This window comes from Pseudorca crassidens, chromosome 9, assembly GCF_039906515.1.
Source record: "Pseudorca crassidens isolate mPseCra1 chromosome 9, mPseCra1.hap1, whole genome shotgun sequence".
Taxonomy (NCBI): domain Eukaryota; kingdom Metazoa; phylum Chordata; class Mammalia; order Artiodactyla; family Delphinidae; genus Pseudorca; species Pseudorca crassidens.
The window spans coordinates 15,672,926-15,693,451 of record NC_090304.1 but is presented as its reverse complement, the minus strand read 5'-3'; the positions used below and the strand labels follow the sequence as shown (position 1 = coordinate 15,693,451).

The 20,526-nt window shown below is 56.6% G+C and overlaps 1 protein-coding gene across 3 annotated transcripts in view; it reads left to right on the top strand.

Moving 5' to 3' along the window:
* The window catches only part of CD82 (CD82 molecule), a 52,537-nt gene extending 34,607 nt beyond the window's left edge, over positions 1 to 17,930 (top strand). For all 3 annotated transcript variants that reach the window (XM_067749318.1, XM_067749321.1, XM_067749320.1), the window contains exons 4-9: positions 2,915 to 3,039; positions 3,195 to 3,269; positions 12,359 to 12,460; positions 15,778 to 15,984; positions 16,210 to 16,293; positions 16,590 to 17,930. In XM_067749318.1, the coding sequence (XP_067605419.1) occupies positions 2,915 to 3,039; positions 3,195 to 3,269; positions 12,359 to 12,460; positions 15,778 to 15,984; positions 16,210 to 16,293; positions 16,590 to 16,667 (671 nt within the window). In that variant the 3' untranslated portion in view covers positions 16,668 to 17,930. The remainder of the gene's footprint in view (positions 1 to 2,914; positions 3,040 to 3,194; positions 3,270 to 12,358; positions 12,461 to 15,777; positions 15,985 to 16,209; positions 16,294 to 16,589) is intronic.
* The last annotated feature ends 2,596 nt before the right edge of the window (positions 17,931 to 20,526 follow it).

Below are 20,526 nucleotides of genomic sequence, written 5' to 3'. Positions count from 1 at the left end.
CAGCACGCCCCGCATTCACACCGTAACGAGCGGAATCAAGCACAGTGGTTAAGGGCACAGATCGTGGAGCCGGGCTGCCAGGGTTCCCATCCTGGTTCTGCTGTCTGCAAGCTGTGTGACCCTGGGCAAGTTACTCCACGCTCTGTGTCTCCTCATCTGTGAAATGGGGACAATAACAGACAGTATATCATAAGGCTATCATGAGAAATGAGGCGAGTTAATAAGAGTTTCTAGTAAATAGTAAACCCTACATAAGTGATTGTTAAATGAGTTTATAACACCATCTGAACCTTAGAACATCTTTAAGAAGTAGGAATTAGTTTTATTTCACAGAGCCAAAAATAGAGGCCCAGAAAATGGCTTGCCCGGCGTCAGAGCCTGTTAGCAGCGAAGCTGGGATTACGTGGCACCCTCTTCTCGTGCTCCTCGGTCCCTTTCAGTTTGGGCCACTTCCTCCACACCTCGCTGGTACCTCCGAGGCCCAATAAAACCAAGGGAAGATGCTGCCCTTGGTGCACAGTGTGCGGGCTACCCCACTCCTTCCTAAGTCAGGTTGCTCAGATCAGGGCCAGCCTGAGACCCAGGAGGAAGACAGGGACTGGTATTGATGAAATTTTCTGAGAAAAGAGAGACGCCACACTGCAGCTCGGCTGGCCTCCCAAGAGAAGGACCCGAGTGGGGGTCTCAGCCTCCAGCCTTGCCCCTTGGGCCCCGTCTGCGGCCTCTTGCCTGCTCTGGGCCTCTGGGCCCTTACAGACAGATCAGGGTGCAGATCTACCCTCATTGGACCACGGCAGAAATTCAGCAAGATGGTTTGGATAAAGGGCCTTTTTCAGGGCTGGCACACAGTGGATTTCCAGGCAGTGCCACTTGCCTTTTGATGGGGGGAGTATTCGCTGGGAGGGCTTGTTGGAACCCAAACCCAGGAAGTTTAAGAAAAGCAAACTTTGCTGGCCTTCCCCTGCTGTGGTTGACGGCTGAGAGCCAGGGCGGTGAGGGCCTGGAGCAAAAAGGAAGCCCCTCACTCAGCCCCTCGGGGCCTCTGTCCGGCTCCTGGGGGCTCCTGTGAGGAGCTGAGCGGGGGCCTCCCTCCCCTGGTGCCTGAGAGTGGAGTGGGCTGGCCAGGGCTTTTCCTGAGCTCCAGAACATTCTGTCTGTGCCCAGGAAGTGGATGGAGCTGGATCACACTTTCCTCCCCACCCACACTCCAGCTTTGTCGTTATTCCTTAAGGGCCCTAACGCCCCGTCCGTGGTCGAGGTGGGGATCTCAGCCCCTCTGAGGTGCCCCCAGGGAATGGTGGTCAGTCAGCCTATTGACGGGCAACTGTGGCAGCCCTGGCTGTGCCCGAGACATCGGGGAAGCACATTCACCATGCAGATTCCAGACGGTCTCCTGGAAAGTCTGCCCGGCTCTGACAGACCCGGGAGTCTGCATCCCTGAGAGGTGCTCCTGATCTGCTGAGGCCCCCTTCTGGAAACACCCCACACCCTGGGAGTGCCGCGCCAGCCTCCCTGGAGTGCCTGGGCTGTCAGGGGAGAGAGCCCGCAGCGCCCTGCCTGCCGGGGGGCGCGTCCACCCTGGTCCACCTAGCGCGTCACAGCCTCAGGGTAGAGGGGACCCCACGCACCCCACACCGGGGAGCTGGAGAAGGACATGAGCTTCTCCCTGTGTGATCCGTTGGGATTCTTGGGAAATGCTGGTCAAGTGCCCCGATGAAACTTCTGACCTCCACCTACCCCGGGGGCTCTGTCACTGCCCTTAGGCCCCTGTCTCTCTGCCTCAGGCGTGTCGCCTGTCAGACTCCTCTCTCACTCACACTGATCCGTTCTTTCTGACCTTCTTTTTATTTTCCAAACACCCCGAGCTTACTCCTTCCTCAGGCCTTTGCACCTGCTGTTCCCACGGCCTGGAATGCTTTTCCTCAACTCTTCCCTCGGCTGACGGCTTCATTCTCAGCTGAGCAATCATGTCACCTGCTCAGACCAGTCTTCCCCCACCACCCCGGCCCCTCCCTGCCCATGTCCTTGACCTTAGCCGGCTTCAGTAGCTTCCCGACCCTTCACACAGCCAGAAGAGACACTCCTCACCCCATCAGCTTCGTGGCGTGGGGACCTCGGCAGGCTGACGGCTGTGTCCCCAGCAGGTGGCACAGAGCCTGGCATGCGGTGGGCCCCGGGTAAATCTCTGGGGGCTGAGCACATGAATGAGCGTCACGCCTGTGTCCGTACACGTGCCCGTGCTTCAGTGCAGAGTGTGGCGCTGGAGGGTTGCCTGTCTCCAAGTCCCAGCTCTGGCCCACGCTGGTGGGCCTCTCTGAGCCTCAGTTTTCTCATCTGTGAGATGGCCGTGCTGGTACCTACTGGGTAGAGTTCTGGCAGAGGGGAGACGGCACATGTGAAGCCCCTGAGGCCTAGGGAGTGGGCAAGGGAGGCCAGCGTTTGGTCACGGCCGAGGAGGGAGGCAGGCCCTCAGCGTCTGCGGCCTCAGCGGAACCTGCCAGACTGGGGTTCTTTCATTCAACAGTTATTCATCCAGCCCTTTGCTGTGCCAGACACAGTTCTGGGGGCGGGGGGTTCAGCAGGGACTAGAGTCCCTGCCTTCGTGCAGCTCGCAGGCTTGTGGAGGCAGCAGACAATGAGCGAGATAGGCCGGTAGAACGAGAGTCTTTGCAATCCCGGTAAGCGCTAAGGAGAAAAACGGAAGCGGGCCGGTTGGGAGGTGGGGAGAGGATAGATGGGGGTGGGGCGCACATCTAGGGGACCAGCTTCCGGAGCTGGTGCAGGAACAGGCTTCCGGCTGGATGGCCGACCCCAGAGCCCGACCCCGAGGCAGGGATTTGGTAGCAGCCCTGCCCCGGCTTTGTACTTAGTGCGGGCGAGATAGGCTGAATCGGATGCGCTTGTCCACCCGCAGAAACCTCGTCCACCTCGCTCAAGGCGGGGGCGTATGTCTTCATTGGCGTGGGCGGCTTCACCATGCTCATGGGCTTCCTGGGCTGCATTGGTGCTGTCAATGAGGTCCGCTGCCTGCTGGGGATGGTGAGTACGGTCCTCCAGCACCGCCCGCCCAGCCCCCCTCATCCCGCCCAGAGGGGCCTGAGTAGAGCCCCGGCCCAGCCTGGGTGAGGGCGTCTGAGGCGCGTAGGACCTGGTGGGAGCCCCCAGCTGACTCTGTGCCTGCTCTGTGTTCCCAGTACTTTGCCTTCGTCCTCCTGATTCTCATCGCCCAGGTGACTGCTGGGGTCTTATTCTACTTCAACATGGGCAAGGTAAGCACCCTCCTCGTCCCCACCCCCTGACCTGGGCTGGACCAGCCACGTGGGGAGGGGGGCAGGGTTGGCCTGGGACGTGGGCTAGACAAGAGGCCTCTTAGTTGTCACAGAGAAACCCATAGGTGGGGAATTTCCTGGCGGTGCAGTGGTTAGGACTCTGCACTTTCACGGCCAGGGGTGCGGGTTCAATCCCTGGTCAGGGAACTAGGATCCCGCAAGCCATGCGTTGCAGCCGAGAAAAGAAAAACCGGGAACCCACAGGTGCCAGGTCAGCCTCCCAGGCTTCCAGCCCCCTGTGGCCACAAGGCAGAATGCTAGAGGAGAGGACAGTACAGGTGGGTGGAGGCGCTGCTGGGCCCAGATCTTGGCTCGATCCCACTACTTTCTAGCTGTGTGGCCGTGGGCAAGCTGCTTTCCTCTCTGAGCCTGTTTCACCTTCTGTAAACTGGGGACATTAATAAATTTAACTCTCAGGGTTTCTGTGATGATTCAGTGAGATGATCTTTATCTTAGCAAAACACTTAGCACAGTTCTCGGCACCTCATCCACAGATGAGGCCCAGGGAGGAGACTGTCCATGAAAACATTATTCCCGTGTCAGCGGGAAGACACTCAGCGTTGAGGAATAAAAAATCAGACATGCTGGGGCTTCAGCTCTAAGGACATTTGTTGTTGACTGAACCAGAAGTCAGGTTCGGAAGCTCGGAGGCCCTGGTTCTGGCTGTCTGTTCAGCATCCTCATTGTGACGGCTTTCCTTCATCTTGCCACTCACCTCATGGCTGTGAGATGGCTGCCACAGCAGCAGGTACAACATCTGTGCTGCTGTGGCCTGAAGAAAGGGAGTGGGCTAGTGCCAGCCATGGCCACCCCTTTTATCAGAAAAGCAAGCCTCCCAAAAGTCTCCCCCAGTCTGGGTTATTAACACACCCCTAGCTTCAAGGGAGGCTGAGAAAGTGAGTATCCAGCCTTCAGCCTCTAAAGACAGAGACGTAAGAGAAGAGGGAGCTGGCGATGACTATCGGGCCTGCCAGTCGATTGTGGCTGTCATGGTTATTGTGAAGCACCTACTCCGTGCACGTGGTATTTTCTAGAAGCTTTATACACATTGTCTCGTCCTCCCAGCAGCTCTGCCGTGTAAGTGTTACGTTGATGGGCAGAGAAGCAGATGCCCAGAGAGATGAGTAACAACGACAGCAGCGGTAGTAGTGATGATAACCCCTCATCCCTAATCCCTCTTCGGCACACACCAGATACTGGGCACAGTGTTAGCCACTTTACGTTCCTTCTTTCCCTGAGCCTCACCTCCTCATCCTGCAGGTGAGGGGTGAGGGCACAGAGTGGTCAGTGGCCAGGCCAGGTGAGAGCCCAGGCTCCCTGAGGCCAGTTGGAGTTCACCCACGGCTCAGCTGAGGCTGGGACCCTGCCTTCCTCCAAGGCTACAGTTCTTGTCCACTGACTGGGCTGGCAGAGCCAGCGGCCAGGTGATCTCCTACATTTTACCACTTGAAGGTCAAGTTGCCACAGATCTCTCTTGGAAGGAAGCTGAGAAAACATTACAGCAACATCAACAACTAATGCTTAATAGAATTTAGAACAAGCCTGGCACTAAACGCTTTGCATGTACTGCATTTAATTATTCGTTCCTCACAGCAAGCCTTTGAGGTCACGGGTATGAATACCCTCATTTTCAGATGTGGAAGCTGAGGCACAGAGAGGTTAAGTCACCGGGCCAAAGGTCACACAGCTAGTAAGTGGCAAAGCCAGGATCTGAACCCTGGCAGCCTGGCTTCTGGGTTCATGCTGGTGAAATTTTCATTATAGTGGTTCCTACCTGAATCTGCTTTACTTATGTATAATCCACCCAGCCTGTTTCCCAGGAGAATTGGAGCTGGCTTCCAACATAGGCATAGAGCAACTAAAATCATTATGAGAAAGATCCGAATGCACACTGAGACAGAAGAAGGCCACTGTTCCTGAAGCTAGGGACAGCATACTCAATAGCAGCTGAGAGCTAACTTGAACACTGAGCTTCCTGGCAGCCAAGGCAAAAGGGGAAATAGCAGTTTAGTAGATGAAAGGAAGTTCGCTTGGTGCCAGACAGAAAGCCAGTGTTTAGGGAAGGGAAACTGCTTTTCCAGTGCAAGCACTATGGGATTAGGTCTTCATTTCCACCCTGTGACACCTGGGGCTTCTCTGGGACCCAGTCACTGGTATATTACAAAGAGAGTGGTTAAGAACTGGGCCCCAGTGAGCCGGTTCCTGTGACTCAGAAGCTGGTCAACATGGCAGGGGTGTCAGTCCTGCCTGAAAAGTCCACCTTTTCACCCCTGCTTCCCCATCTCACAGTAATAAAGACGGTGCCCATCTGTGAGTGCCAACCACGTCCCAGGGGCTGAGCTAGTCACTTGGCGCACGTTTTAGTTTTGAGAGCATTTTCAAGTTTAAGAAACTGAGGCCCAGAAAAACAGTGACTTTGGGCCACGGTCACACTCAGCTCAGATGCATCAGAGCAGAGATTTCCATCTCCATCCCTCCAACCCAAGGCCACGCCTTCCTCTACTCCATGCTCCTCCCCTCGAGCTGGTATAATCTTCCTGGCCGCTGACAGGGAGCCATGCCTTAGAGATGCCCCCCGGCCCCAGAGCAGGGCTTGTTTGGAGAATCAGCTCTCCTGACTCCAGTCCAGGCTGTGTCTGTCGTGGTACCTCACCGTCCCCTCCTGTGCTTCCCCGCAACCCCCAGGCTCCACACCTCACACCTCCCGCCCCCAGCCCCAGCTGGCCTCACCTTGGCCCACCTCCTTTTCTGGAAAGCGGGGAAATTTCCTGGCTTTGCTGGGGAAGTGCTGGCGCCACTCGATCGCCCGAGTTGGAATGAATGATTTATTTTTTCTTTCCTAGCGCATTGTAAATACGAGTGGAAGACTAAACATGCCCTGGTGGTGTTTATTCCTGCAGATGAGGCCCAGTTGGGGAGGTGGGACTTGTGTGAGCCTGAAGGAAGCAGGCTTTCTGGAAGGCGATGGGTCCGATCTTCCTTCTCTCTCCAGGCCTCCTGGGCGGGTGGGAGGGACTGAGCCTCTGGGCTCTCCCTGAGGTGGTCTCCAGGGCCGTTACCTGTCCTTCCTCCCAGCAGCCACTGTTCCCAGGGCAGCAACAGGGGAGGCTGGATGCCTTGGGCAAAGCACAGGCCTTCCAAGCCGTGGGTTCTGTGTCTGTCAATGGAGGAGAATAGACCTCGCTGGCCCCTACCCTTGCCAGGGTTGCAGGGAACCCAGACTGCAAGGCTTGTAGAAAATATAGAGTGGTGGCCCAGGGCCTGGACCCCAGAACCAAACTGCCCATGCTAGAGCCCTGCTCTGACACCCTCGGCAAGTTACTCAGCCTCTCTGTGCCTCAGTTCCCTCCTTTGTCAAATAGCAGTAATCCTACAGGTCTGCTCTATTTATCTGCGATTCCGAAGTCCAAAAAACACTTTGAAAAACAAAAATACCATTTGCAACTCATTTGGTGGCAAAATAGAACCGGAACGGAAATGAGCTTGTTGATGGCCATGGTTTACCCCCTTTAGGTGCCCCTTGGGAAATATGAATGGGAGAGATTGTGGGGAGGCGGGTGACACATAGCTCCCAGCCCTTCCTAAAATCTGAACGTTTCTCAGTGCCAGAGCCCACTGGCCCCAAAGGCCACCTGATAGCGTGGTGGCAAGGCTGGAGAGCGTTGACAGATGGGAAGGGCATAGTGTCCGCCTGGTGCAGAGCAGATGTTTGCTGGCATCGTTGCAAGAGTTTATTATTACTGTCACCATTACTAACTTCACTAATGCCTAGTAAGGGCCCAGTAAATGGCAGCTGTTCCTGTTGTCACCAGTATTAATGTTCGTATTAACAAGGGCTGTGGGAACCAGGATTTAGGTGTGGAGTTAAGATTCCTCTGGCTGTTTCCTCATCTGATCACTATCTAGCCCCTGTTTAGTGGGAAAAGGACAGGTCTGGGATTCAGGGCCCTGTGTCCGGGATTTGAGATGGGGGGGGCGCCGCTATTTGCTGTGTGACCTTGAACATGTTACCCAGCCTCTCTGAGCCTCAGGTGACCTCTTGGGCCATTCCCAGCTCTGATACTCTGGGATTCTGACTTGTTCTCTCCAGGCAGTGAAGGGTGGGAGGTCAGTGAGGAAGGAGGTGAACTTGTAACTGTTTCCCAGCATGTGCTGGGAGCTGGGTTTGGTGCACTCATGCAGGCTGCACCACTGACCTGCACGTGTGAGACCACTGAGGCTCTGAAAGGTTATGTCAGGGGCTTGTGCAGGTCTGAGGGCTGAGAGCGTGGAGGGAAGGGGCTCGCAGGGTCTGGGTGGGAGCCGGGGGTTGGGGGTGGTGACCTTGGCTGGGCTGGACTGCTGTGTGCTCCCCAGAGAGGGTGGCCAGCCAGGAGAACTGTGATTCCCTCCCTCCTCCTTCCCTCTCCCACCTAAGAAGCCCAAAGTAGCCAAATAGCCATGCGCATAGGACTGAGTGCACACGTGGTGAAACGTGTTCCTTGAGGACAGTGCCGCTCTGTGAGACATCTGAGATGTCTGTTTCCCTGCGATGGAAGCTTCCTGATCCACTAGCTTGGGTTTCTACTGCCATAGGGAGGCAGCTGGAGCCAGGACAGGGGGAGGCGATGGTGACCTTTCTCTTCCCTTTTGGGAAGGGGGGAAGAAGGCGTCCAGGCTGTCCTTCTGGAAAGGAATGTGGAGAGCAATGGGCGGAGACTCTCAAGCACCTGCGTGCATGGCTCCCATACCTGACTTAGGCCCCACCCTCAGGGAGCCTGTGGGGGCGGGGCCGGGAGCATACGACGTGGTCCTCCTGCTGAAATCTGGGGTAACTGGTTATGTAGATTGCAGCCGGACTCTCAGAAAAGACTTGGATGGTCACTGAAAGTAAACATGCCACCCCCTCCACATTCACCAGGGCAAAGGGTCCTCATTTCTTGCCAGGATCCCAGGATGAAGCCTCAAAGCATTGGCAACACCTTCTGTGGGAAACCGGGGAGGGGACAGGAAGGTGTGGGTCCCTTACATTGCATGGGGGTACCTCATTGTAAGAGGCAATTTGACACATTAGAGCATGGAGAGAGGGCTGAACACCATCCCAAAGGGCCATCAAAGGAGCCTGGAGACTTACCTTGGGGAGGAGGGGGTAAAGGGGGACGTGGGTGAGTCTCAACTATCTGAATGATGTTTGTCCTGGGAGAGAACAATTTGATTTGTTTTCTGTGGTCCCAGCTGGGACTTGGGAGGGAGAGGGAGGATAAAAACTAATGGGTAGAAGTCATTTAGGCTCAACTTAAAATGAATTGCTTGTATCAAGAGCCTCCCCAACCTGCAATGTGCTATTTTGTGTGATACTGAGGTCCCCATCACAGGGAGCATTTAAGCAGAGCGTGGAAAAGTATGGGGAGGATTCTTACGTTTGGTTGATATGTTGGACTCAAAGGTGTCTTCTAATTCTACCTCTCTGAGAAAAGTCACACTACAAGGTGACATAAAAGCACAGCATGGGGTTGGGGGGAAAGAGAGTCATGCCAGAGGATGGAAGGATCTCAGGCCAGGTGGATATGGTGGGTGGCCTGCTGTGATTAGAATCTCAGGGTTCCAGAGCTGCATATGGCAGGTTATGGTCATATCTCGTCTGCTTGCCGGCTGTCTAATCTTGGGAAGTTGTTCTCACTGTCTGAGCCCTGGTTTTGTCTTCTGGGAAGTGGGGAGGATGGTATTGGGCAGAACCAGGACTGGCTTCCTGGGTGTGTACCCCGAGCAGCCACACAGTGTCCCACACTTAGAAGGGTGCCGTGCTTGGTTTGATGTCTTGAAATTCGTAATCACTTTGAAATAAGGAGTCCTGCATTTTCATTTTGCACTGGGTTGTAAATTATGCGGCCATTCCTGGGCAAGACTCTTTATTACATGTGAAAGCAACCCAGAGCTGGCTGCAGGCTCAGCTGGATCCAGGCTTCTGAAGGCTGCCACCAAGACTGTCCCTCTCCAGGCTCAGCCCTGCTCCCCTCCATTGGCTCCCTGCTCGGGCCAGCTATCCTCAGTGGCTCTTGGGGTGGCCACCAACAGCTCAGGCCCTCATCCCACCAGATTAGCAGAAATAGAGGGCCCATGTGTGTGACCTCGGGTCACATGCCCATCCCTAGACCGCTTGCTGTGGTCAGGGTGTGGAAGGCACTAAGTGGCAGCCTGGGTCTTTGCCCATGGCAGCAAGGGGGCAGGGCTTCCCAGCCACATGGAGGGATTGAGGGGTGCTTACTGCTAAGCAAGGGAACTGCTGTTTCAAGAAGGGAGAGTAGCTGTGGGGCAGGCAGAAACCACAGAGAGGTTGCAGCAGGGATGAAGTGAGATGGCGAGTGTCTTCTCACTCTCCCTCCCTGCTCCTTCTTGTCTCAGGAATGGCCTGGTTGCCAGGGTAACTTCCCTGGGCTCCTGACACTGCCTCTTGGGCATTTGCTTCAGCTCCAAGCTGAACCAGCCCCTGCAGCCATGGTCCCCGTGGCCCAGTTGTGTCCCTCAGCCCCATTCTGGGCTGGAGGATGGTTGTGGTGTTTCCATGGAAACCACCCAGCCTCAGTGGAAACCACCCAGCTTCCATGACCTTCTCATTTCTGGGGCCTGAAACAGGGAAGTCTGTGCTGCTGCGGCAACCATGCCGGGTATAAATAGAGCCCAGGTCGGTGGGGGAGGGTGGGTGGGAGGATGTGGGGAGATGGCTGTCTATGCACATGCCTCTGGGGACCCCCTCCTTTCCACGCCTCAGGGATCATCTGCTCACCGGGGAGTCGAGGTGGAGCAGAGACAGTCGGGGCAAAAAGACTGAGATTCTGCAGGCAGACAACCCCCGCTGTGTGACATGGGCAAACCACTGAGCTTCTCTGGGCCCTCCTTAAAACTGCTCTGACCTGCTGCAAGGTACGGCCATGTGGTTTAAATGCCGATAGAGCTTAATGGGTAAAAACTTGGGTTCCGGAATCAGAAGAGCCTGGGTCCAAACCCCAGCTCTTCACATGTTGGCTGTGAGTCCTTGGGCAAGTTAATTAACCTCTCTGGGCCTCGTTTTCTGCACCTCCCTAATGAGGGAACGAGGTCAGTACCTGGGCCATAGGTCTGCTCAGAGGATTCAAGTGAAATACTGCATTAAAGGTCCTTAGCATGGCGCTGGTAATAGTAAGCATGAGATCAAAGTTAGCTGCAGCTGCTGTGATTACTGACAGGCAAGCTCTGCAAATTGTAGAGCTCCGTGTGCGTGATATCAAAGAAGGATTGTTGCTTCGCTAAGAGTTTTATGGAAAGGGAGGGGGCAGAGAGCAGTTCCAGAGGGTGGGGCTGCCTGGGGGTGGGGCTGGTCTCGCAGGGTGGGTGAAGGCCCGCAGCAGCTCGAAGGTCGGTCTGGAGGATGTGGGTTCTCTGAGCGCTGCATTCGTGAGGAGCTGGCGGAAGCCCTGTTCACGGGCTTCTGAGCCAGGCTCTGTAAGCGCCCCCCTGGAGGCACCTGTCCCATCTCCCCAATTCCTCTTTCTCAGCAGCAGAGGACCAGGTGCGGGGCTGCCCCTACCCCTCTCGGGCACCTTGCCCCAGGGTTCTGCAGGGACAGCAGGTGACCATGACCAGCCTGTCCCTGCTGGGGCACCCGGGGAGGCCCCTGGGCAAAGTCGGCAGGTGGGGCCCGGCCTCTGGGCCGAGGGAAGCGTGTCCGCAGCTCTTAGGCTGGTTTCGGGTTTGCCTCCCTTGCACAGCTGACTTGCTCCTGAAAAGCTGCGGTGGTGAGATCCTCTATTCAGAGCCCCAGTAAGAGGCCTTGGGGGCTGAAGCCCTTTGATCTCTGCACCCCGCGCCTGCCTTCACTGTAAATGACTGTTTTCTCTGGGGGGTTAGTGAAAAGCAGGTGCTTCTCTCTTCCTCCATGGGGGGCCCTGGAGTCCCAGCACAGGCGGGATGCAAACTTTGTGGGGCCCTGGTGTGGGGCAGGTGGCGGGGTTACACACGCATCCCTTACCCGTGCTCGCCACACACTTACTCTGGCCAGGCTGGGTCAGACCCAGTCCCTGCCCCCGCAGAGCTGATGTTCCAGTGGGGGAGAGAGACCATAAATCCTGGAAACAGGGGAGCAGGTAATGACGAGACTATGAAGAAAAATATATCATGCTTCCCCTTGTAGGATAAGGAGGGTCTTGGAGGAGACAGAGAAGGGCTGACATTTTCTGGGTGGTCCAGGAAGGCCTTTCTGAGGAGGTGCCATTTGAGTAGAGCTGTAAAGAAAGTGGAAGAGTCAGCCGCATTCATATTAGGGGAAACAGGGTCCTAGGCGGAGGGGACAGCAAGTGCAAAGGCCCTGAGGCAGGAGTACGCCTCGCACAAAGACAGCAAGACCTGTGTAACTGAAATAGAGGGAGGACAATGAGAGGACACGAAGTCTGGAAAGAGCAGGGCCAAATGGCGTAGGGCCTTGTGGGCTGTTGAGGAGACAGCGGTGTGTCTCCAGAGCGTGGTGAGGGGCCCTGGCGGGTTTTCAGCAGTGACGTGGACAGATTCCCATCTAAAGGGTCATGTGCTGCTGAGTACTGAGGAGACGGTCAGGTGCGAGGGTTTTTTTGTTTTTTTTTTTTTGTGTGTGGTACGCGGGCCTGTCACTGTTGTGGCCTCTCCCGTTGCGGAGCACAGGCTCCGGACGCGCAGGCCCAGCGGTCATGGCTCACGGGCCCAGCCGCTCCGCGGCATGTGGGATCTTCCCGGACCGGGGCACGAACCCGTGTCCCCTGCATCGGCAGGCGGACTCTCAGCCACTGCGCTGCCAGGGAAGCCCAGGTGGGAGTTTTTGACCCTGACCACACTGGGCTTAGCATGGTGACCGGGGGAGAAGGTGCCCAGGAAGTACCAGGAAATTGAAAATTGGTTGGAATGGGTGACGAAACCCTTTTGAGCTGTGAGCGTGTCCCCAGTGTTTGGGGGGAGTGGGGGAGAGGCAGCTTAAGCACATATGACCAGAGGTGGGGTGCGGGTTTCGGGGAATCTGACCTCGGTCCTCACTCTCCCCTCTGCAGCTGAAGCAGGAGATGGGCGGCATCGTGACCAAGCTCATTCAGAACTACACGGATGGTCACGAGGACAGCCTTCAGGAGGCCTGGGACTACGTGCAGGCTCAGGTGAGGGGACGTGGGAGACTGGCCTCTGCGTGTCTGTGTGTCTGTGGCTGGTCGTCTGTGGGCCTGGGTGTGCCTGACAGACAGACGATGTTAGCGGTTTGAGTGTCAGTGTGTATCTGTTGGGGGCAGGGCTCCTGAGCCGCCCCGCTTCCTGCCACCCCCAGCATTTCCTCGCCCAGGGGCCCCGGGCGCTGGAGGCTGCTCCAGGGCTGTCCCCAAGTGGCCAGAAGCAGGGGTAGCCCTCGACCCTCTCCTCTGAAGCCGGACTGGGGCGTGCTGGCAGCTCCCCCTGGAGGTTAAGAAACCGGGTGCCGTGACAGTCTGCAGAATGCCTTTAGTATTTTGTAGCATAAGAGAGTCTGGTGGTTATAGCTAAAGGAGAACTTGTCTGGCTAACTCTTCTCTGGGAAGTTATGTGGTTACCGGGCCAGCTGTTTGCAATCAGCTGGTTAGCAGTTCAGAATCCTTGTATTTTACCATAAAGGCTAGAAAGCTTAAGTTTTTCAATAATGGTTGTCAGCTAAAATGCACAGCCCCAAGGAATCCCCTTGTTTCCATTTTGCTTCTAGTTTAATCGGGAATGAAAGTTAACGTTTATTGACAGCTTCCATATCTATGAAAATGATTCTATGATTTGCTGATATAATAAAGTATGTTGTCAGATTTCTTACTACTGATTAGCCTTAAATTCCTAAAATAAAAATATTTGATCAAAAAAAAAAAAGAAACTGGGTGCCAGAGCTGAGATGCTGACGCAGGTCCGAGTGGAGGCTGCCTTTGGGGAGGAGCCGCGGGAACCTTCAGGGGTGAAAGGCATGTTCTATTCAAATCTTGGTCCAGGTGGTGGTTATGCCAATATGGGTGGCAAAGTTCATCAAGCTGAATTTGTACACTTTGGTGTGTGTGTGTGTGTGTTCCACCTCAAAGCGAAAGAGAGAGACTGGCTGGCTGACTGACTGACTGACTGACTGCTTGATAGAATGACTGACTGACTAACAGAATGACTGATTGGCTGACTGACTAACAAGCAGACTGACTGACAGAATGACTGACAAACCGGCTGAATGACTAACAGAATGACTGACCGATTGTCTAAATGAATGAATGACCGACTGATGGATGAAACAACTGACGACTGACTGACTGACTGACTGGGTTCCCAGCCTGCCTCGATGATGGACCAATCAGCACACACACAAAGCGCCCTCAGTGATGGGACCCCAGCTGCCCCGCTTTGGTGGTCCCAGATGTGTGCCCTTGGCCAGGAGCCGCCCTCTCCATGCTGCAGCTCCCCCTCTGTCACAGAGGGCCCTGCAGACAACAGTCACTTAGGACCTGCCGGCACTGCCTGCCGGCTGCCTTTGGGGAGACCTGTGGGATATGAGGGGCAGGGACAGGACAGCACGAGAAAGCCTGACACCAGGAGAGCGTGGAGACTAGAGATGGGTCTCTGTCCCGGCAACATGGGCATGTCCATCATCTGAGCTGGGAAGAAGGGAGGGTGACACATTCTAGCCTGCGTGCTTCACAGAGTTTTGGTGACACAGGGGGCCTGTGTCATCTGGAGGGCTCCAGGAGCACAGGGAGACTTTTTTCATGCCCCCTTTGGTTTGATCCGCAGTGGCTGAGACCCTCTGCTAAGATTAGAGGGAGCGGGGTGTCCCAGGGTGAACAAGTGTTACCCTTCAAGGAGCCTGGGGACAGAGGCGGGTCCCTGGGGAGGTGATGAGCACCCCGTCATGGGAGGTGGTGGACTGACTTGGGGATTCCTGCAGTTTGCAGGGCCTCTAGGTGATTTGACTGTCAGATGCTGCTTGGGATGGTGGTAAGAAAACAGAGGGTGAGTCAGGCTCCCAGGGCTGAAATACAAAACTCAGCTACTTCCTGGCCAGGCCTTCTCTGAGCCTGTTTCCTCATGTATAAAATGGGACTGTTGACCCATGCTTACGTGAGATGAGTTTATAAAGCCCGAGGCACTTATCATGTGGCATGTGGGTGGTGATGTTTAATCATCACGCACAACCCCTGAGACACCGGGGGCGTCAGCGCAGGGGCTCCTGGTGAGCGGGGCTTTGCCTGGTGCAGTCGAAGGACCAAGGCAAGCTGCCTCATTTTGCTTGGGTGTGGGAGGGCCTGTGGGTGCCCCTCAGAGGTCTGAGGTGCCAGCCTTTCTTGCTGGAGAGGAGGCAGCCAGGCACCTGCAACATAAAGAATAAATCCTAGACTAGAAACTGCCTGGAGCCGGAGAACGCCTGAGCGAGCCTGGCACGCCCTCTGCTGGCCACCGCGCTGCTGGTCAGGCACTTCCCACCCGAGATAGGAAGGAAGCAGGTGGGGAAGCGACCTCGCGCTGGGCAAGGTGTCACACAGCTCTCCCATGCTAGCCCTTCAGCCTCCCGGGGGCCCTAGCAGAGTGGCTGTCATCACCCCATTCTCCGGTGAGGAAATCGGGGCTCAGAGAAGTGCAGCGGCTTGCCTGTGCACAGGGTAGGGCCAGAAATGGAAAGGACCCTCCCCCGACTCTGCTCTGCCTTCCCGGGCATTTCCCGGCACAGGCTTAGTCCCTGAGGTCCCAGTCCTGTCGGGAATTCAAGCCCACATGTGATCTGAAGCCTCTCGGGGTCCCCTTCATGAGCCCCCAGAAAGACTCTTTGCCTCAGGAACTAGAGCATTTTCTCCTCTAAAAAGGCAGATGTACCGTGTTTCCCCTTTCACTCTGGCAACCAGGAAGCTCAGAGCCAAACCTCAGCTCCAGCATGTTCTCAGAGCCGAAAAGTGGAACTGGCCTTACCCGGGCGATTACCGTGCTCTCCAACCTGAGCTGGATGCCTTGCCTGCCTCGTCTCATTTAGTCCTTATAACAGACCGAGTTAGGAACCTTCGTTCCCTCCATTTTGCAGACGGGGAAGTTGAGGTCAGCACTTTGATCAGAGTTGAGTAGCTGGTAGGTGGCAGAAATGGGATTTGAACCCGGTAGCCTGACTCCAGCCCCCAAACTCTTAGCCGTGTGCCGTCTGCCCGCCTCACGTCCCGTATACCTTGACCATCTTCTTCCAACTTGACCGTCCCTCCTGCTCTGCTGTATATTTTTGCTGATTTTGTTTCCTCCTGTTTTCATCGTTTATGGTGTATCCCGAGAGCCCCTTTAAATCCCTTGTGGCTCACAAATGCCAAAGTGAAGCGTAAACTCTAATCCTGGTGGATTGGCCGAGACCGGGCTTGGGGGCAGCTGGAAGGGGCAGATCTGAGCTCCTGTCCGGGAAGACCCCAGCTGCGTGGGCGATGGACTCGAACAGCCTGTCCCCTCCTCTGCCCAGGTGAAGTGCTGCGGCTGGGCCAGCTTCTACAACTGGACAGAAAACGCCGAGCTCATGAATCGCATCAACATCACCTACCCCTGTTCCTGCAAGAACAAGAGCGAGGACAGCAGCAGCATTTCGCCGCAGACGGGCTTCTGCGAGGCCCCCGTTGGCAATGGGACCCAGAGCAGCAACAACCCCGACGAGTGGCCTGTGTACAAGGAGGTGCGTGGACGGCTGTCGGGTAGGGCTGGGCTCGGTGCACAGTGGGTTCAGACCCTCAGTCCCCCTGGCTCGCTCATCTATGTATTCATCAATGTCTCCGTTCGAGGAACACCCAGACCCCTCTCTGCTGGCCCTCCAGGCTGGGGGTGGCCCCTCCTGGTGATTCTGAGTGATGGGGTGAAGTGGCCCATCGTGGGGTGACGTGGCTGTGTTCTCCACTTGTAGGGCTGCATGGAGAAGGTGCAGGCCTGGCTGCAGGAGAACCTGGGCATCATCCTTGGCGTGTGTGTGGGCGTCGCTGTCATCGAGGTCTGGGTCCCATCCCCTCCAACCCTCCCCATGCTGCCCTCCCAGGTCGTCCCTGCTCTGCAGGCCTCCAGTGCGGGGAGGGGCGGGTTGAGGCTCTTCAGCTTCTAGAGGCCCTGCGGCTAGCGTGGCCTGACCGCTGCCCCTCGCCGGCCCCTCTGCCGCCTGAATCACAGGCTGGTCCTGAGGCTCTAGTTGAGGATCAGCTTCATCCAGGTCAAGTCCCGTGTGTTGACCTGGGGCCTCTGGGGACCTGGGCAGCCCGGCCTGACTCTGACTCTCGCCTTCTCCCTCGACAGCTTCTGGGGATGCTCCTCTCCATATCCTTGTGCCGGCACATCCATTCCGAAGACTACAGCAAGGTCCCCAAGTACTGAAGTGGCCGCTGTCCCCACCTCCCTGCCTGTCCCCCAACCTCAGGGCTCCTAGGGGTCTCCCTGGCTCCCCCTCCAGGCCTGCCTCCCACCTCACTGCTAAGACCCCTTGTCCGTCCTGTGCTGGCTGGAAGTGGGGGGTGTCCTGGGGCCTGGACCCCTCTCCTTTGCTTTTCTGCCGCCAGCCTTAAGCCCCAGCTCTTCTGTGGCTCCTCCGCTCACTGTCTGCCAGGGTTGTCTTAGCAACTCCGAGAAGACGCTCCCTGCACAGGTGGGCTGGGTTTCTACCTGCCTTGGGGGCTGTGTATATTGCACGGGAGGAAGTGTATTAAAAACTTGGGGGCGGGGTGGATAAGGCGCCCTGGGCTGTCGGATGACTGCCCACTGCGTGGGTCAACTTTGTTTCCACTACTTTGTTTCTACTGTCCTCGGTTTTCACATTTTCGTTGAGGTGGGAGGGGGGGCTTTACCTGACATGAGGAGAGCACCCCTTCCCCAGCCTGAACCAGCCCCACCCGGGCAGCTCAGATCAGTCTGGGCCGTGCTGTGGGAGCGGTGCCTAGGTGAGCTGGGCTGGAGCGGGACTGCCTGGGCCAGAGGGTCTGGACTGGCCCTGGGCCGCCTAGGGAATCAGACGGGTGAACCCTCCGGGTGTGGCACAGAGCTGGCCCTGCATTCTCCAGGACCCTGAGCTGTCCAGGGAAGCTAGAGGATGCTTTTTCCTGTCCTCTGTCCCCTGGGGACTGGGTGGGTAAGGCTGTGCCTTGTAGGGGAGTGGGGAGGGGCCCTGTGTACAGTTCTGTAAAACATAGATGACTGATTATTAAAGAGATTTGTAACGATCCAGCCGGCCATGGTGGGGATGCTGCTTCCCCGGGTTGGGGGAGGACCGCAGGGGAGAGGTAATGTTAACAGAGTGGCTGGGTCTGCAGGAGAGCGTTGTGGGCGCCTGACTGCTGTCTCCAGGGCCGGGGGCCCTTTGGGGGCATCTCTGGTCCCCTGTTCAAGCTGGAGCCATGAGAAGTGTGACGCCTGCCTCTTGTCCATTTGCATGGCTGCCGGCGTGGCTGGAGTTGGATTTGTGTGTTCAAACAGGTGTAGATGGTACCCCTAGGTTCCGGCCTCCGAGACCAGGGTACAGGTGCCCCTGGGCTGGCCGCGGGGGTGCATCAGTGAAGCCACAGAATGAACTCCGCCTCTTTCTAGAGCATCTGTTTTTCACAAAGGAAGGAAACGTTTTCATATTAAAGAAATGTGATGGAGTAAGATGTGCAGAGTTCAGGAGGTTTTTAAAGACGCAAGATGAGACTTTAAAGGAAGCTCTTACTTGTGCACAGGGGTGAGCCCCACACACCCCCTGCCCAGCATCACAAAGCCCAGAGGAGGTGTTCAGATGCTCTGCCATCATGGCGGCTTTAGGACATATGAGGAGGAAGTTCCCTGGGGTGGAGGGGGCGGTGTGGTGGGTGGGGAAGGCTGGGAGAATGGCCAGTCTAGGGTGGCACTTGTTCTGCCATCTCCTCCTCTCCAACTTCTCCGGGACGGGGCCCTGGAGGCAGAGGAAGGGGCCGGTGGGGGACTTGCCTCCCTGAAGCGGGGCGAGAAGGGTAGTGGAGGTGTTTCAGCAGGACCCACCAGGTGGCGCTGCCGCCCCAGCCTTGGAGCTGGTGGAACCCAGAGTTGTCAGGTCACTCCAGGTGCTTCACCAGCTCCAGGCCTGTGGGTCTCTCAGTCGGGTGGGTTGGTTACAGTGCAGATTCCAGGGCTCAGCAGATCTGGGCTGGGGAGAAGGAAACTGCATCTTTAGCAGCCCTCCAAGGTAATTCCCGAATCAAGTTGCTTTAGTTTCTCAGGCTCTGAAAAGATGTTAGCTACAGATGCTCCCCAAAGAGAGACGGGCTGGAGGGTGGACCCGGGAAAGAGCCCTTGTCTGTACAGGAAGGAGGGAGGGGTGCACCTTAGAGACAGTCTAATTCTTGATCTGAATCCAGTTAATTTCTTGCAAGAGGCTTTCTGCTGCTAAAATCCAGGGCAAACCCGCTTTCGGGCCTGTGGGAGGTGCCGGGCACAGCCCTGGGCTGAAAAAACCTTCAACTCCAAGGGGCTGTTCGCCGCAGTCAGGGACTCTCCCTGGAGCTCTTCCCAAGCTCAGAGGGCTGAGGGCTCTGAGTGAAGCTGTCCCAGCTTATTTCGTGTATAATCTGCCTCGTTCCACAAAGGAAGTGCATCTAATAAAATATAAAAACTTAGAGAAAAGTAAAGTTATGAGGAAGTATAGACTTGGTGAAATAAACACGTTTATTTGATTTGCCCAACCTGTTGATGGCAAATGCACAGTGAGGGGCTGCAGGAGGAGGGCGCTGAGGAGCCCGGGGTCCTGTAGGCAGTGGCGGGAGAGTCTAGGTGGCCACAGGGCAGCGCTTCCCTGCCCTTCAGTGACGCCTGCGGACGGGGCCCCTAGTGGGACACCTGGAAAGGTAGGTGTGAGGGTGTTGGGTGTTGCAGACAGGGGTCTCTGCCTGGGCGCTTTCTCAGGATCCATCAGGACCCAGGAGTTGGGGACGACACCAGGCTGGGGTTAGTAATCAGCTGAGCACAAGGAAACCTCGGGCCCCTTTCTTCCCCGTGCACAACTGTCCTCCACCCTCCTCGTCCTGGGTGGAAGAATGGGAGCGCCAGGATGGTCCAGGAAGCCCAGAGCCCCTTCCCCAAAGAGCAACAGCAGATGTTAGCTGAGAACACAGCGTGAAATGCCTGGGACTCTGGGGCTGAGGCTGGGAGTCTCAAGAAGGTGGGGGGCAAGCGAGACCTGAGGTAACTCCTGTCCCAGCCACCAGCTGACCTCCGACCTAAATGGGACCTTGGCTACCTCCCTCTCGAGTGGGTGAAGGGGAGGGATGGGGGAGTATAGAAGGTTCTACCTGGCCTCTCCTCACGGGTCCTGTGCCACAGAGAGTAGGAGTGGGTTCAAAACTGTGCCTGAAAATATTTTAGAGAAGACAGGGAAGATGTCGTAAGTGATTAGGGGGTGGGCCAAATGCCGCAGCCGGCTTCCTCTGGCATGCCCACCTCCTGAGGCACGTGCTGGCCTGGCAGCAGGACTGGAGCGTCATGGAGCGGACTCTAAGGACATCCTCCTGCCTCCACAGCCTCCCTCTGCCCCAGATTTCCTGGGATGACCCCAGGGTTGTGTTGTGAAACCTGGTCACCATCGCCCTGAGCCTGCTGGCCACTCACTCCTACCTCCTGGGAGGACCGAGTTTCTCCTCCCGCTTCTGCCCCAGGCCCGTGAAATTCCACAGGGAGGTGCTGTGGACTGGCTTCTCTAGTTCCCAGCTGGCCCCGAGAGCCAGTCATGTGTCCACAGGGGCCATGGGCTTCTAGCCTCTGACGTCCCTCCCTGGCGGCTGGGCCAGCTGAGCTGCTGCCAGGCCTTCTGTGGGGTGGGGCCACCCCCGGGCCGCTGTCTCTCCCACCAAGTTCCAGGCCAGGGCACATGCCGTTCTGAGGACTGGCCAAGGGTCCCACGGTGCCTGGCTGCTGAGCCCCTGGGGCCAGGCAGGAGGCCTAGGTGGGCGCCAGCTTGCTCTCTGGGTTTTGGGGGAAGCCAATGGCAGTGCCCAGGAAGTGTCCAGGAGGCTGGACTTCAGGGGAGCTGTGTGGCACGGACACTGACCAATGGGAGTGGAAGCCAGACTTGAGCTGGAATAGGGTCCTTCTGTGTGGATTGGTGGGCGGTGCAGGGCCACCTAGGGGCTGGCCTGGGGGGACTGTCATCCACCAGTAGAGAACTGTAGTAGTGTTTTAATAACTGGCATGGCTGTATGGGTGAGTACTGCTGGACGCCACCCCCGTGTGCGTG